At 49.7% G+C, this 17,902-nt stretch overlaps 1 protein-coding gene and 1 long non-coding RNA gene across 2 annotated transcripts in view; one reads left to right on the forward strand and one right to left on the reverse strand.

The window, feature by feature from the left end:
• Positions 1-215: 215 nt before the first annotated feature.
• Positions 216-17,791, reverse strand: LOC146343543 (uncharacterized). Its single transcript, XR_014791933.1, has 3 exons — positions 17,598-17,791; positions 14,315-14,459; positions 216-460 (listed from the first exon to the last, which is right to left on the reverse strand). It is a non-coding gene; the product is annotated as an uncharacterized LOC146343543 (long non-coding RNA).
• LOC146343544 (transcription factor COE3-like) overlaps positions 17,065-17,902 on the forward strand; it is a 106,188-nt gene continuing 105,350 nt past the window's right edge. The window contains exon 1 of the mRNA XM_084855267.1: positions 17,065-17,307. Coding sequence (XP_084711393.1) covers positions 17,065-17,307 — 243 coding nt within the window. The remainder of the gene's footprint in view (positions 17,308-17,902) is intronic.

Genomic DNA, 17,902 nt, shown 5'->3' on the forward strand with positions numbered 1-17,902 from the left:
ATGAAACCCATGACACACAAGGGGGAAGTAACCCTACATGTCTTAGAGGACAGCCTGACTACAGGGATGCCAATTTTAGTGGAATCGACAGGCACTGATTGCCCCGATTGCTGCTGAGAAATGGAGCCATTCAGGGCTAACCCACCGTCTGCCACAAGAAAAGAGAACTGCAAATTGTAGCTCAGGATTCTGTAACGAAGGAAAAATGCCAAAATCCATATTAGTGTAATACTTTTACTAGGACAACTCAAAGGTCACAAAAAATGTGCAGGCGTTCAAGATCTCCAGATCGCAGGCAAAATGCAACAAAAAAACAGGTTGGGAGGCGAGACTTGATGTTGAAGTCATGATGCCCGCATAGTCAGAGTCTTCAGGTGATGTGGGGGAGGAGGGATCGTAGACATTCAAACGGAGGTGTTCCGGGTGATGACGGTTCCAGGTTTCAGTGCTCCTAGGATCACTGAGAAGGAGAACATAGCAGGCAATGGTTGATCCCCCATTTTTGAAAGCATAACATCCTGTCACAAAGAAGACACTGGAAGAGATGTCCACTGGAAGTGTGGCCCAGGCCATGAGTCAAGGTGTCTAGGTAGTCCCCTTCCTCACCAACACTTGTAAGGTAGAAGGACTCCGTCATCAGCTAGGCCTTTTGTGTCAGTTGCTGTGACACGCTGGGTATCAGGTGTCCCATGCAACCAACAGAAAAGAGGTGGGAGCCCCTTTACATGGACAGGGCCGGCCTTAGGGCTGGGCAGGCTGGGGGGGTTGCCCAGGGCACCAAGCTGAGCTGAGTGTGTGTGGGGGGGGGTCAAGCTGAGCTCCATGGCTGTGTCTGTGAATGTACTGCCTGCAGTGAGCTAAGAGGGCCAAAAGCAAGTGTCTGTAACCTTTTTGTCCAGGTTCTACAGGTTGTTTGGGTACTAACTATGAAAGAATTCTTCCTTCAATTAGCTTTAGAGTAGGTGTCTTTTTCAGTTTCCATATTGATGTCACCTGCACTAGGTAACAATCAGTAGAAGTCAGTTTTGCTTTGAGGCAATGTTACTAAGCACTGAGCATTTCAAATACCGTAAAGACTATCAGCACTATATAAATAAAAATACAATGAATCTGTAAAGTGTAAGAGGTCAGCTGGAAGCACATCTATCATTCTGTTTGATCCCAGGGCAAGGAGGAGCTGCAGGTGAGAATTCTCAGAAGCAGTCCGTGCATGCAATAATTCTCACATGCGGCCCACAGCTTTGTACACATATGGATGGGTCCTTGTAGGGCGCAACAGCAAGGCCCCCAACATCACACCTGCACCTGGCTTCAGAAACCCTCTGGGTGGCCCTGCAAAGCTGGTGGGGGGGGCACCCAAGACACTCCTTGCCCAAAGCACTGTTTATCCTAGAGCCGACGCTGTACAGGGGTGCCCTCAGGTCTAAGCACTCATCTCATGGTAGGTGGGCATCCCCATCAGCTAGGTGTTCTGTTCTTCATCCAAGTCCTCCCTTGCCCAGTAAGCATGGGAGTCTGTTGCAGCACAATTGACAGGTTGTTCCATAGCACCTTCAAACACAAGCGAATTTATTGTGGCTGAACTTTTGGTGTACTGGATTCGCTTCATCAGATGCATTAAATGATTACTGATGTGGGTAGGTCTTTGTACTCCACATCCCAAGAGGAGAAGAGAAAATGCTTATTCTTTTCTTTTCTTTTTTAACGAAGCAAGGCCAAAAGGTCCAGCAACCTTTTGGCCTCACTTTCCAAAACAACATTTTTCTTCTTTTTGCCCTATATTTAAGGGTATAAATACGCCACCAATTCGCTAAACGTGTCGGGCATCTGATAAAGGCAGTTTCTTTCTAGACCACCAAAACTTCTGCCACAGTTAACAGTACAATCCTATGCATTTTTCAGAAGTAATCCCAATGAGTTCAATGGGAGTTACTCCCAGGTAAGTGTATATAGGATTGCAGCCGTACACCTATTAGTCTTCAAGGTACCCCAAGACTCATTCTTGGTTTTGACGAGGCATTCTCTCTCTCTCTGAATTTGAAGGATTTCTCTTATTTTGCATCGTTTATTCAGGTTCTACTGACCATGGGGGAGGAGTAAAGCCATCCAGGGCAGTGAAACTCCACCCTCTGCCTGTTGTAAATGTTCTGGCAACTGATGTTTCTATAACTCAAATAACCTGAATGGCCCTGGCAACAGACCCTCTGTGTTGAAACTGCTGCTGCTGAATTATTCTGCACCCTAGAGTAATAAAGGAACTGGCAGAAGAACTCTCAGAACCGCTGTCTATTCTCTTTGAGAAATCATGGAGGACGGGGAAAGTGCCAGATGACTGGAGGAGGGCTAACGTTGTCCCTATCTTCAAAAAGGGCAAAAAGGAGGGACCTGGGAACGACAGACCAGTCAGTCTGACATCAATCCCTGGGAAAATTCTGGAGCAGATGATAAAGCAATCCATCTGGAAGCACCTTGAAAACAATGCCGTGATTACTCGAAGCTGACATGGATTTGTCAAGAACAAGTCCTGCCAGACAAATCTGATCTCATTTTTGATCAAATCATCTCCCTTGTGGACTGTGGGAATGCTGTGGACATAATATACCTCGACTTCAGCAAAGCTTTTGATAAAGTGCCCCAGGATATCCTGATGAGCAAACTAGCTCAAAATGGGCTAGATGAAACGACGATCAGGTGGATCCACAGTTGGCTACAGAATCGGACTCAAAGAGTGCTTATCAATGGGACCTTCTCAAACTGGGGAGAGGTAACAAGTGGGGTGCCGCAGGGCTCAGTCCTGGGCCCAGTGCTCTTCAACATTTGTATTCATTACTTGGAGGAGGAGGTGCAGGGAATGCTGATCAAATTTGCAGATGACACAAAATTGTGTGGGATAGCTAATAACTTGGAAGACAGAAATAAAATTCAAAGTGATCTGGATAGACTGGAGCGCTGGGCAGAAAACAACAGAATGACATTTAATAGGGATAAATGCCCAGTTCTGCACCTAGGAAAAAGAAACCAAATGCACAGTTACAAGATGGGGGATACGTGGCTCAACAACACTACAAGCGAGAAGGATCTTGGAATTGTGGTAGATCACAAGCTGAAGATGAGCCAACCATGTGATATGGTATTTTTCCAGTATTGGGGGAAAGGCGGGATATAAATAAATTAATAATAATAATAATAATAATAAGGCTGCAAAAAAGGCAAATGCTATTTGAGGCTGCATTAATAGAAGCATAGCTTCCAAATCCTGGGAAGTACTAGTTCCCCTCTACTCATCTGGAGTACTGTGTCCAGTTCTGGGCACCACACTTTAAGAAGGATGCAGACAAGCTGGAGAGGGTTCAGAGGAGGGCAACAAAGATGATCAGGGGACTGGAAACAAAGCCCTATGAAGAGAGACTGAAAGAACTGGGCATGTTTAGCCTTGAGAAGAGAAGACTGAGGGGAGAGATGATAGCGCTCTTCAAGTACTTGAAAGGTTGTCACAGAGAGGAAAGCCAGGATCTCTTCTCGCTCATCCCAGAGTGCAGGACACGGAATCATGGGCTCAAGTTACAGGAAGCCAGATTCCGGCTGAACACCTGGAAAAACTTCCTAACTGTTAGAGCAATACGACAATGGAACCAATTACCTAGGGAGGTGGTGGGCTCTCCCACACTGGAGGCGTTCAAGACGAGGCTGGACAGCCATCTGTCAGGGATGCTCTGACTTGGATTCCTGCATTGAGCAGGGGGTTGGACTCGATGGTCTTGTAGGCCCCTTCCAGCCCTACTTTTCTATGATTCTATGAATGCCAGGTCAGTGAATGGTAAAACAATGGCTATCCAGGACTTGTTCCTGGATGAGCACACTGACCTGGCCTGTATTACAGAGACCTGGCTGGATGAAGCTGGGGGCGTCAACCTCTCTCAGCTCTGCCCTCCAGGTTTCTCTGTCCAGCAGCAGGCAAGACCTGGGGGGCGGGGAGATGGAGTGGCAGTGCTCTATTGGGATTCAATCCCCCTGACCAGGTGCCCTATCCTACAGTCTACTGGGTTCGAGTGTGTGTATTTGAAAGTGGGTGCCCGGGACAGAATAGGGATTCTGTTGGTGTACCATCCACCCCACTGCTCAACAGTCTCCCTTCCTAAGCTAGCCATGGTAGTCTCGAGGTTGGTGTTGGAGTGTTGTTCTGGGGGATTTCAACATCCATGCTGAGGCTGCCCTGTCAGGAGCGGCTCAGGACTTCATGTCTGCCAGGACAACCATGGGTCTGTCCCAGAAGGTATCTGGCCCCACCCATGCTGCTGGGCACACTCGGGACCTCATTTTCTGTGCTGGATGGGGTGACAGTGATCTGAGACTGGAGGAACTCTCTATAGTTCCATTGGCATGGACAGATCACTACCTGGTGGGGTTTAGACCCTGAACCTCTGCAGGGGTGGAGGGCCGATTAAGAGGGTCCGCCCCAGGAGGCTGATGGATCCGGATGGTTTCCTGACAGCTCTCGGGGATTTTCCTGCTGCCTCGGCAGGCGATCCTGTCGCAGCCCTGGCCGATCTCTGGAATGGAGAAGTGACCAGGGCCGTGGACACAACGCTCCTGAGCGTCCCCCCTCACGGAGTGGAGCCGCACCAGCACCCTGGTTTTCGAGGGAGCTGGAGGCAATGAAACGGGTGAAAAGACGACTAGAGCGACGTTGGCAGAAAACTCGGAGTGAATCCGATCAAATGTGGGCTAGAGCCTATTTGAAGGCCTACTCTGTGGCAATACGGGCAGCAAAGAACATATTTTTTTCTGCCACTATTGCGTCTGCAAAGAGCCATCCAGCGGAGCTGTTTTGAGTGGTCAGGGTATTTTATACACTAGCCCACAAGAGGAGAATTTAAACCTCTCGACAGCCCGCTGTGAACAATTTGCTCAGCACTTTGCAGACAAAATCACTCAGATCCACTCTGACTTGGATGCTACAGTTGATACAGACTCAGTGGATGTAACTGTGGCCTCTGCTTGTCCAGTGTGGTTGGATACTTCTCAATTTGTACAGCCCGAGGATGCGGACAGGATCCTGGGAGAAGTGAGAGCCACCACGTGTGTTCTAGACCCTTGCCCTTCCTGGCTCAGAAAAGTAGCCGGAGGTGGACAGCCGAGTGGGTAAGTGGAGTGTTTAATGCCTCCCTTGGTCAAGGCAGAGTTCCAGCCTGCCTGAAGGAGGCGGTGGTGAGGCCTTTGTTAAAAAGGCCCTCCCTGAACCCCACCATATTGGATAATTATTGGCCTGTCTCCAATATTCCATTTCTGGGCAAGATATTGGAGTGCGTGGTGGCCTCCCAATTCCAGGGATTCCTGGATGAGACAGATTATCTAGATCCATTTCAATCTGGCTTCAAACCCAGTTATCGGACAGAAACAGCTTTGGTCGCCTTGGTGGATGAACTACGCCGGGAACTAGACAGGGGGAGTGTGTCCCTGTTGGTTCTGCTGGACCACTCAGCAGCTTTCGATGCCATCAACCATGGTATCCTTCTGGGTCGCCTTGCTAGGATGGGACTTGGAGGCACTGTTTTACAGTGGCTCCATTCTTTCTTGGAGGGGTGTACCCAGAAGGTGGTGCTGGGGGACTCCTGTTTGACTCCCTGGCCATTGGCTTGTGGGGTCCCTCAGGGTTCTGTTTTGTCCCCCCTGCTATTTAACATATACATGAAACCACTGGGAGAGGTTGTCCGGAGTTTTGGGGTTCAGTGCCAACAGTACGCTGACACCCAACTCTACTTTTCCTTTCCAGCTAATTCCAAGGAAGCTGTTGGGTGCTGAACCGGTGTCTGTCGGCAGTAATGGACTGGATGAGAGCAAACAAATTGAAGCTTAATCCAGACAAGACAGAGGTGCTCCTGGTCAGTCGAAAGGTAGATCAGGGAACAGGGATCCAGCTTGTGCTGGATGGGGTTACACTCCCCCTGAAGGCACAGGGTCGCAGCTTGGGTGCACTTCTGGATCCAGCCCTGAGCCTGGAGGCCCAGGTTTCAGCCGTGGCCAGGAGTGCATTTGCACAGTTAAAGCTAGCGCGCCAGCTGCACCTGTTCCTTGAGATGCCTGACTTGGCCACGGTGACACATGCCTTAGCTACATCCCGTTTGGATTACTGCAATGCGCTCTACGTGGTGCTGCCTCAGAAGAGTGCTTAGAAACTTCAGCTGGTTCAAAGAGCTGCTGCCAGACTGCTGACTGGGGCTGGTTACAGGGAGCATACAATTCCCCTGCTAAAACAGCTCCCAGTCTGTTTCCAGGCACAATTCAAAGTGCTGGACATGTCCTGTTTCCCGCCTCCCAGCTGAGCAGAGCAGAGCAGAGCAAGCTGCTCCAGCTGGTCCAGGGACTACAGAAGCAAGCAAGCTCCCAGAGAGCGAGCGACCAGAGCGAGTGGACGGGGGAGCAAACAGGAGTTGGCCAGGGGAGTTCGGCAGGGGAGGTCAAGGGGGAGGCCCCTAACGGTTTTTATTTATTTATTATTTTTTAACTAACTTTTTTCATTTATTTGTCTTCTAACACACACTTCCACACCAGTGGGACTCTGCTTTTAACCTCTGCTGAGTAGAGGGGCAGGCACAGGCTAGTCTAGAACAATCACAAAGCTAGACACAAAATGGGAAAAGAGGCAATGGAAGGACAGGACTCTCCAGTGGTGGTGACCTGCAAGGTGTGTGCAATGTTTATTTCTTGCCTGAGAACAACATGGCCTACACCTGCAACAAGTGCAAGTTGATCATGCTGCTGGAAGAAAAAGTAAGTGGACTGGATCGGCGACTGTCGACCCTCCGGGGAATAAGAGAACACGAAGAGTTCTTGGACAGAATGGGGGAACTACAGCACCAAAGGGCAGACCAGAAGCTTGAAGAGCAACAGCAAGATGAGGCAGTGGGAAATGCTGAGGTGAAGAAAAATGGAGTAGAGGATACTCCTTGGAAAAGGATGACAGTTAGGAGAAGAAGAACTAGACGCCACTCTGCACCAGTGGAAGCAGTGGAGCTGTGGAACCGATTCCAGGTACTTGCAGATGAGACTGGAGGACAGCCTGCAGAGGAAGAATCACAGGGGAACCTGCATGAGAGTGAGCAAGAGGCTGAAGGTCAGTCAAACAGAGGCGATAAAACCCAGGCCTACAAGAAGAAGAAGAGAAGAGTGGTAGTAGTGGGAGACTCCTTGCTGCGTGGGATCAAGACCCAAGTATGTCGCGAGACCCATGGACTCACCAGGTATGTTGTCTCCCGGGAGGACGGATTAGAGACGTGACTGAAAGGTTGCCTGCACTCATAAAGCCCACTGACCGGTATCCCTTTCTTCTCATCCATGTGGAAACAAATGATACCACCAAGCGGAGCTACGAAGAAATCACGTCAGACTTTAAAGCTTTGGGAAGGAAACTCAAGAACTTTGGGGCCCAGATAGTTTTCTCATCCATCCTTCCAGTAGTTAGAAGAGGGATAGAAAGGGAACGAAAAATACTCCGGGTGAACGACTGGCTAAGAAGGTGGTGCCGACGAGAGAGATTTGGATTCTGGGACCACGGCCTATACTTCCTGGAAGATGGGCTGTTGGCAAGGGACGGGTTGCACTTCACAAAGGCTGGGAAGAATGTGTTTGGCCAGAGCATGAAGAACTTCATCAGGAGGGCTTTAAACTGAATCCTACGGGGAAGGGAGATGTAATGTTGGGGGTAACAATGGACGTAAGCGCATGCACTGCAATGGAGAGAACAGCTCTGATAGCACCCAATAATAGTCCTCAGACACACATAGGAAGAAAGCCAGACTATGAAGCACATGGTCTTCGATGTCTATATACTAATGCCCAGAGTATGGGAAACAAACAGAACGAACTTGAACTCTTAATACAGGAGGGAAATTATGACTTGAGAGGTATAACTGAGACTTGGTGGGATGACTTTCATGACTGGAATACAGCAATTGAAGGACAGAACTTGTTCAAAAAGAACATGGGGAACAGAAAGGGAGGTGGGGTTGCACTGTATGTGAAAAATACATATCTCTGCACAGAAATACAGGAGGAGGAGCTTGGTAGCCCCATCGAGAGCATCTGGATCAAAATAAATGGAGCAAAGAATAAAAGGAACCTGGTGGTCGGAGTCTACTACCGGCCACCCAATCAAGGAGAAGACGAGGATGAAACTTTTGAAACACAAACAGCCAGTGTTTTGAGGAAGCAAGATGTAGTAGTAATGGGGGACTTCCATTTCCCCGATATTTGTTGGGAGACAAATTCTGCAAAACATGGCCCCTCCAGGAAATTCCTGACTTGTGTGGTGGATAACTTCCTCCTACAGAAAGTAGAGGAAGGAACTAGAGGATCAGCTATTCTTGACTTGCTCCTAACCAACAGAGATGACTTAGTGGATAAAGTAGCAGTTACAGGAACTCTGGGGGAAAGCGGCCATGTTATACTTGAGTTCATGGTTCTAAGGGAAGCAAAAGCCGAGTGTAGTCAAATGCGTACCCTGGATTTTAGGAAAGCTGATTTGAATAAACTCAGAACAACGATCAGTAAGGTCCCATGGCAAGCGATACTAATGAGAAAAGGAGTCCAAGATGGGTGGGAGCTTTTAAAAAAGGAAATTCTCAAGGCACAATTACAAACCATTCCAAAAAGAAGAAAAGCTAGAAGACAACAGAGGAAGCCAATGTGGCTTCAAAAAAAGCTTAGGGATGACCTGAAAATGAAAAAGGACACATACAGGAAGTGGAATGAAGGCCAAGTAACAAAGGAAGAGTGCAGGCAGGTAGCACAGAATTGCAGGGATGGCGTCAGGAAGGCTAAAGCTGAGAACGAGCTGAGGTTAGCAAGGGATGCTAAAAACAACAAAAAGGCTTTCTTCAGCTACGTGCATAGTAAAAGGCAGAGGAAAGAAATGGTTTTTCAGCTATTAAATAAGGATGGCAAAACGATAACAGATGACAAAGAAAAGGCAGAGGTGCTCAATTCCTACTTTGGCTCAGTCTTCTCCCAAAAGCGGGTCTATGACCCCCCTGGCAAAGGCAAAGTACAGGCTGAAGGGGCAGGATTGCAGCTTGAGATCAATAGGCATATGGTCAAGGAACACCTAATTACTTTGAATGAGTTCAAATCTCCAGGCCACATGAACTGCATCCTAGAGTAATAAAGGAACTGGCAGAAGAACTCTCAGAACCGCTGTCTATTCACTTTGAGAAATCATGGAGGACGGGGGAAGTGCCAGATGACTAGAGGAGAGTTAATGTTGTCCCTATCTTCAAAAAGGGTAAAAAGGAGGAACCTGGGAACTACAGACCAGTCAGTCTGACATCAATCCCTGGGAAAATTCTGGAGCAGATGATAAAGCAATCCATCTGGAAGCACCTTGAAAACAATGCAGTGATTACTCGAAACTGACATGGATTTGTCAAAAACAAGTCCTGCCAGACAAATCTGATCTAATTTTTGGATCAGGTCACCTCCCTTGTGGACTGTGGGAATGCTGTAGACATCATATACCTCGACTTCAGCAAAGCTTTCAACAAACTGCCCCATGATATCCTGATGAGCAAACTAGCTCAAAGTGGGCTAGATGAAACAACGATCCAGTGGATCCACAGTTGGCTACAGAATCGGACTCAAAGAGTGCTTATCAATGGGACCTTCTCAAACTGGGGAGAGGTAACAAGTGGGGTGCTGCAGGGCTCAGTCCTGGGCCCAGTGCTCTTCAACATTTGTATTAATGACTTGGAGGAAGAGGTGCAGGGAATGCTGATCAGATTTGCAGATGACACAAAATTGGGCGGGATAGCTAATACTTTGGAAGACAGAAACAAAATTCAAAGTGATCTGGATAGACTGGAGCGCTGGGCAGAAAACAACAGAATGACATTTAATAGGGATCAATGCCCAGTTCTGCACCTAGGAAAAAGAAACCAAATGCACAGTTACAAGATGGGGGATACATGGCTCAACAACACTACAAGCGAGAAGGATCTTGGAATTGTTGTCGATCACAAGCTGAATATGAGCCAACAATGTGATGTGGCTGCAAAAATGGCAAATGCTATTTGGGGCTGCATTAGTAGAAGCATAGCTTCCAAATCCCGGGAAGTACTAGTTCCCCTCTACTCAGCACCGGTTAGGCCTCATCTGGAGTACTGTGTCCAGTTCTGGGCACCACACTTTAAGAAGGATGCAGGCAAGCTGGAGAGGGTTCAGAGGAGGGCAACAAAGATGATCAGGGGACTGGAAACAAAGCCCTATGAAGAGAGACTGAAAGAACTGGGCATGTTTAGCCTTGAAAAGAGAAGATTGAGGGGAGATATGATAGCGCTCTTCAAGTACTTGAAAGGCTGTCACAGAGAGGAAGGCCAGGATCTCTTCTCGATCATCCCAGGGTTCAGGACACGGCATAATGGGCTCAAGTTACAGGAAGCCAGATTCCGGCTGAACATCACAAAAAACTTCCTGACTGTTAGAGCAATACGACAATGGAACCAATTCCCCAGGGATGTAGTGGGGTCTCCCACACTGGAGGCGTTCAAGACAAGGCTGGACAGCCATCTGTCAGGGATGCTCTGACTTGGATTCCTGCATTGAGCAGGGGGTTGGATTCGATGGCCTTGTAGGCCCCTTCCAACCCTACTATTCTATGATTCTATGATTTTATAAAGCCCTACATGGCTCAGATCCAGGTTATCTGAAAGACCATATTCTCCCCTATGAGCCTACTCGTGCCCTGAGATCTTCAGGGGAGGCCCTTCTCACCGTCCTGCTACCATCACAGGTTCACCTGGGGGGAACGTGGGAGAGGGCCTACTTGGTGGCTGCCCCAAGGCCCTGGAACTCCCTTTCCAGGGAGGCAAGAGTGGCACCCTCCTTGATATGCTTTCGTAGGCATGTAAAAACTTTCTTGTTCCAGCAGGTCTTTGAGGATAACTAGTCTGGACCTGTGAAATATGATGGATGGATACTATTTTTCTTGTTGACTTTTAATGTTTTGATATTTTTACAGTTTTAATATTGATGATTTAATTATGGGAGTACCAGACCACCTTACCTTTCTCCTGAGAAACCTGTACGAGGGTCAAGAAGCAACAGTAAGAACCGGACATGGAACAACCGATTGGTTCAAAATTGGGAAAGGAGTACAACAAGGCTGTATATTGTCGCCCTGCTTATTTAATTTATATGTGGAGTACATCATGACAAACGTCAGGTTGGATGAATCACAGGTCGGAATTAAGATTGCTGGGAGAATTATCAACAACCACAGATACGCAGATGATACCACCCTAATGGCTGAAAATGAAGAGGATCTAAAGAGCCTCTTGTTGAGGGTGAAAGAGGAAAGTGAAAAAGCTGGTTTGAAACTCAACATTAAAAAATGAAGATCATGGCATCTGGCCCCATCACTTCCTGGCATATAGAAGGGGAAGAAATGGAAACAGTGACAGATTTTATTTTCTTGGGCTCCAAGATCACCACAGATGGTGACTGTAGCCATGAAATTAAAAGACGCTTGCTCCTTGGGAGGAAAGCTATGGCCAACCTAGACAGCATAGTAGGAAGCAGAGACATCACCTTGCCGACAAAGGTTCGTATAATCAAAGCTATGGTTTTCCCAGTAGTAATGTATGGCTGTGAGAGCTGGACTATATGGAAGGCTGAGCGCCGAAGAATTGATGCTTTTGAACTGTGGTGCTGGAGAAGACTCTTACGAGTCCCCTGGACTGCAAGGAGGTCAAATCAGTCCATCCTAAAGGAAATCAACCCTGACTGCTCATTGGAAGGACAGATACTGAAGCTGAAGCTCAAATATTTTGGCCACCTAATGCGAAGAGAAAACTCCCTGGAAAAGACCCTGATTTCTGGGAAAGATGGAAGGCAAAAGGAGAAGGGGACGGCAGAGGATGAGATGGCTAGATAGCATCACCGATGCAATGAATATGAACTTGAGCACACTCTGGGAGAGAACGGAGGACAGGAAGGCCTGGCGTGCTATGGTCCATGGGGTCACGAAGAGTCGGACACGACTGAACAACAAGTGTAGTGGCTAGAATGTTGGACTGGGACTCGGAAAATCTGGGTTCTAGTCCCCACCTGGCCATGGAAGCTCATTGGGTGACTTTGGGCCAGTCACTGACTCTCAGCCCAACCTACCTCACAGGGTTGTTGTTGTGAGGATAAAATGGAGAGGAGGAGGATTATGTACACCGCCTTGGGTTCCATAAGGAGGAAAAAGGCAGGATATAAATGTGATAAATAAATAAATAAATAAATAAATTTTAAACTTTTGTATTCTTGTATTTATATTTATAGGTTTTAATTGTACAAGTTTTAATGCTGTAAAGCTGCCTTGAGTCTCAGTACTGGGAAAAAGGTGGGAAATAATAATAATAATAATAATAATAATAATAATAATAGTAATGCCCCCACACTTTCAAGCATATATTTGCAGCCCTATGGGACAAAAGTGTGTGGTCGGGGTTTTTTTAGAATACTTATTTATTTTGTCTTTATAAATGAAATAAACAATACCAACAACCTGATCAGTAACTACAATTTCCCAGCATTACAATATTCTTATGAGGACACAACAATGACAAAAAGGAAAGGAAAAAGAAAGAAAAGGAATTTCTTTTTCTCTCTCTTTTCTCCCTTCCCTCTCTTCTTTAAAGGGTTAAATTTAAACTCCAATACCCACAGGCCTCAGATGACATTCTATTTTAAAAACTATATGTATAACATTAGCAATTTTACAGTTTGATGATCAACCTTACATTTCAATATCATATCATCAATCTTATAACAAGGAAACAGGCCTACAATTCATTCCCAGTAACCATAAATTGCCCTTAAATTAAAAAAGAATAGTAATAATAAAGCTTAACAATTCAACAAAAGTGTTTTGTTTGTTTTTAAAGGAAGCTGAGATTCTAGGAAACTACCTTCAGTACTACATCTTGCAGCTTTTCTTCGCCAGCCCCAGAGAAATGTGTCAGGCACAGTGCAATTTTGGGGTGCTTCTTGATTGAACATTGCTACTAGAGACCCAAGTGGATTCCTTTTACCAACTTTGACTGGTTCACCAGCTGCAGCCTTTCCTGGGTAGGGATAGCCTTGTCTCAGTGATTCATGCTCTGGTAACATCCAGGCTGGATTACAGTAATCTGTTATGTGTGGGGCTGCCCTTGAAAACAGTGTGCAAAATTCAGCTTGTGCAAAATTCAGCTGCCAGGATTCTGACTAATTCATCCAGATGGAGCCTATCTTACACCAATTCTTAAGGAATTACACTGACTCCCTATTCACTACTGAGCCCAGTTCACGGTCCTGGTTATCCCCTTTAAAGCCCTAAGGAGCCTGGGACTCAAAATTCCTGAGGACTGCATCCTCCCATACTATCTTGCCTGTGCACTAAGATCTTCAGAGGAGGTCCTTCTCAGAGGACCATCAGTGGGAGAAATCCACTCAGCATTTACACAGGATAGAGCCTTCTCTGTGGTGGTGCCCCAACTTTGGAATGCCCGCCCCTCAAGGAGATATGACTGGTGCCAGCTTTGTTTTCTTTTGAACTCCAAATTAAAACGTTCTTTTTTTTGTCCAGGCATTTTAACATTTTAGAATTTTAACATTTTATTTATTTTTTAAATGTAGTTGATTGTTGTGTTTTTGTTTAGTTTGCTGGTTGGAGAATTGTTGGAGCTCAGGGGGCGGGTTCTTAATGTGTAAGTTTATGTTTTTTATATTGGACTTGTTTTTTTAAAATGCTGTGTACACCTCCCTGTGCTTTCTAGTGGGTGAAAGGTGGTTTATAAATTTTAAAAATAAAATAAATAAGACTGGATGTACCACAGTGGCTAGTAGTGCAAGCTGTAAGCCAGACTTCCCCAGCCTGGCAGGTTGGACTACAAGTCCCATAGTCCCCCAGGCAGATGCGTACAACACATCTGGAGGGTGCCAAGTTGGGGAAGGCCCCTGTTCTAAGCAAAGGAGGCTGTGATATGTACACTGCGGCCTTATGCAGCCATTCTCGCTCAGCCTCCCCCCGCCCTCCTACTCCACCATATGGAAATAATACTTGACCTGCCTTGCAGGGTTGTTGTTAGCTTTGCCAAGACAATATATTGCAGTGCACTGAACACTTGAATGGCAAGGCATGACTTTTGTTATGTCCAGAGCTGTGTGCAAATGGCCTCTTGAAATTCTCCACCCTATTTGGGGGCAGAGAAATTGGGGGAGGGGGGAGAGATTTCACTGAATTTCTCCAGGGGGAGGAGAAATTCCCCAACAGTTTCTCACAGGTTGGACTCACCATTGGCAGGGCTTGTAGTGCAGCTTGTGTTTTGAGCGCAAGTAATCACTGCAAGGTGGCTGAGGGCGCTGTGTGTGTGTGTTTCCTTTCTGTTACTCATCTCTCCGTTGCTCTGCAGCCTCCCAGGCTGCCTGCACTTCCTAATCTGAAAAAAAAAAATACCCTATGGGAGGAAGACACATGATGTCTTCCCCTGCGCTTTAACTGAAATGTAGGAAGCTGAGGAGAGACGATTGTGCAATAAGAGACAAGACACTAACTCACACCTCTCAACCACCGCATAAGTAAAGTAAGCACAAGAAACCCAAACCCAACCCACAAGAATTTCTCCAAATCATTCTTTACCCTTGAATTTATTTTCAAAAGCCATTTCTTTTCTATTGAATTGAATGAGAATGGTCAAAAGAAACATGGGAGAGATTTTCAGCACAGCACTAGTTATGTCTCATGGTGTCTCTTTTGAGTGACAGCTGTGAGCTGTACAGAAGAGTGTTATGGAGCCTGCACAGAGGGCTTGCAGTGAACTGGACCACAGTGGAGGGAGAGTTCAGGGGCTGGCAAAGCAATGATGGGAATGGGGTTTGGAAGAGACCGGAGGCCAGGGAAGAGCCAGTAAAGCCCAGGGATGAAGCTCTGTTTGAATGGCTTGGCTGTGCATTACCTCCTCAGTGGCTCTCCCCTGCCCGTGAAATCGTCTCCATTGTCCAGTGGTGTGTGGGGTGTAGGGCAATGCCAGGAAGCCTGAAACTCTTTTTAGCCCACCGCACTTCCCCGGAAAAGAGGACGTTCCAGATGCCACCTTTGACAGGGCCAGTTCCCTTGCGAGCAGAGTGCCAGATCGGAGACATTACGGTGTGCGTGCGTGTGGGCAGTAGCTGTTTATTTACAAAGATGCATGCTGAGTGCAGGAGCACATTCAGACAAACAGTGCTAGTCTTTAAAAAGGGCATCAGTTCTCCGACACCAAGACCATGCAGCGCTCCCTCCTGCCCCGCTGGTTCTTGGCAGCCGGCTGCAAAAAACAGCCCTCTGGCTCTCCCTGGCAGACTACCACATGGTTTATTTCAGTCTGCCCGTTCCCTGCCTATGCAGCTGCGGCATGTGCAATAGCTAGTAGTCACCAGTCATCAAAGGCGACTCAGCTGCACAAAGAGTCCAGAGCAGGATGGTGATCTCTGCAGTGGAAATATGCACAATAGCATATAGCGTGTAACAACTCAGTATCTCGCCTTTTGATGATTCGCCACTTCCTACAGAATTGCTCCCCGTTGAGGAAGCATCACATTGGGCAGTGCCAGGTGGTGGAAAAGCTATTTGTGGAGTTGGATCCGGAGTGGGCCTTTCACATCTGCCAATCGTTGTTTGATATCAAAGTAAACTTGCACGTGTGAACTCCTCCCTAATAGCCTGTGGTTACATTCGTGTGGCTTCCCCTTCCGGACATGGGGCATCATGCACCAGGCAGGGGGTGAAGATGTGGTTACTCCTGCTGCCTACCCAAGCAACTACGAAGTGACTCAAGGCAGTGGAGGGGGGCAAGCTTAGACCATGTTCACAAGTGATCCTTACCTTGGATTTCCGCCTTCTCCAACCTGGAGCCCTCCACAACCCCTGACAATTAGACATGCCGGATGGGGCTGATGGGACTTGAAGTCCAAAACATCTGGAGGGCACCATGTTGGGAAAGTCTGGTCTCGAATGCGAATTCCTTTGCAAAAATGGGGTTCTTTCTGCTTTATTTCCCACATTAACATAACGCTCCCCAAAGTGAAAGGTGTCCTGAACATCACTTGTGAACATGCCCTTATAGGAGCCTTTGATGTGAAAACAGGTATTGTATTACGCAAGGCAAGCTGGAGCGTAGAATGGGGCTGGGGAAGCGATTTAGGTGCCTATTTGCAGGACTACTGAGGCGTGTGAGAGGGGAAAGCAGGTGGAACTGACCTCAGGGGAGCTTCCAGGGCAGTTCTTTGGCATGGTGATTTGGGGTGGCACTGGTGTGTTTGGAGGGGGGAGGTCAAAGTGGGAGGGCCCCTTTGTAGGATGACTTTGGGATGAGGATGCCCGCTCTCAGGAATACTGATGTGGGACTGAAAGGCGGTGGAATGCCTTTTCATGGGGTGGGGGGGTTGTGGGGAAAGTTTTTGTTGGGGGGTGCCTCTCGGCAAGATTAACCTGGGCTATCCCAGAAAGGGCTTTCGGGGGTTTGAGGGGACGGGAGTTCGGGAACCGGACCGCCGGGTTCTGGAGGGAGGCATCCTTGCTGGGGGGAGCGAGGGGAAATGCGGCAGTCTGGCAGCCGGCGCTCCGCGGAGGCGGGCCAGGCGCGATGGGAGAAGGGCAGCGGGCACTGTCGGGGCCGATGCGTTGGCGGGGGGGGGGGGCGCTGAGCGAGGGAGGCGGGCGACCTTGGTGGGGGGCGACTTCGGGGCGGGGGCAGGGAGGCTGGCGGAGGACGAGGGTCCTCCCGCCGCCCGCGGCCATCCCCCGCCCCTCCTCTCCTCTCCTCTCCCCCCCGCCCGTCCGTCCGTCCGTCCGTCCCCTGGAGTCCGCTCCTCCCCGGATGATGTCAGCCCGCCTGGCCCGGTGGCTCCAGCCCCCTCCTCCGCCTCGCCTCCTCCTCCCTCCTCCCCGGGGAGGCGGAGGGAGGCGGCATGGCCCGGCTCGGCCCGGCCGGAGGAGGCGGAGGCGGCCCCGTCCCCCTGCGGCTGGAGGCTGCGGCCGGGCCCGCGCACTGGCTGGCCGTGCTGATGGTGCTGCTGCCGGGCGAGGAGGGCGGCGGCGGCGAGGAGGACGAGGACGCGGCGGCGGGCGGCGGCGAGGCCGGGCGGCGGCGGCGGCGGCGGCGGGGGGGCGGCGCCCCGGCCGCCGGGCCGCTCCCCGGGGACCCGCGCCGGAGGCTCCTCCTGTTGCTGCTGCCGCCGCCCGCGCTGGCGCATGGGGCCGCGGGCGGCGGCGGCGGGCCGCGCTCCTCCGGCCCGCCCGCGCCCACGGTAAAGCCCGCCGGCGGCCGCGCGGGAGCGGGGGCGCCGCGCCCGCCTTCCCCGGCGCCCGCCGCCGGCGCGCAACTCCGCGGCCGCCCGCGGCTCCCCTCCGAAGGCGGCGACCCGGGCGCTCTCCGGGCAACTTTTCCCTCCCTCCCCGGCTCGCCCTCGCCCCTTCCTCCCTCCGCGCGCCTCTCCGAACTCCCCTCCGCGTCTCCCCCGACGCTCCTCTGCACGCCGCGCGTCTCCCCGCGCTCCTCATCCATCCCCCGTGTATCCACCCGGTGCGCGCTCCTCACCTCCCCACCTTCCTCTCCGCGAGCCCCTCCGTCCTGGGGCGCCCCTCCAGGGCAGGCAGGCCGCCCGCCGGCTTTCTCCGTCCTGCCGGGGCCCGCTCACCGAGTGCCTGCATCCCTCTGCCTCGCCTGCCCCGACCTCTCCATCCCCCCGTCCTTCCTTCCTCCCGCTGTATCTCACCCTTCCTTCCCGTCCTGCTCCTCCCCTCCCCCTCCTCTTCAGTCCCCCCCCTCCTCTCCCCCTGGGGCTTCTCTCGCTCTCCTCCTCGAGCTCTGATTTCCCTCCATCCCTTTCCCTGCACAACCGT

The sequence above is a fragment of the Heloderma suspectum genome, chromosome 5 (genome assembly GCF_057233095.1).
Source record: "Heloderma suspectum isolate Gila_16-S chromosome 5, 16-S_ref, whole genome shotgun sequence".
In the NCBI taxonomy this organism is placed as follows: domain Eukaryota; kingdom Metazoa; phylum Chordata; class Lepidosauria; order Squamata; family Helodermatidae; genus Heloderma; species Heloderma suspectum.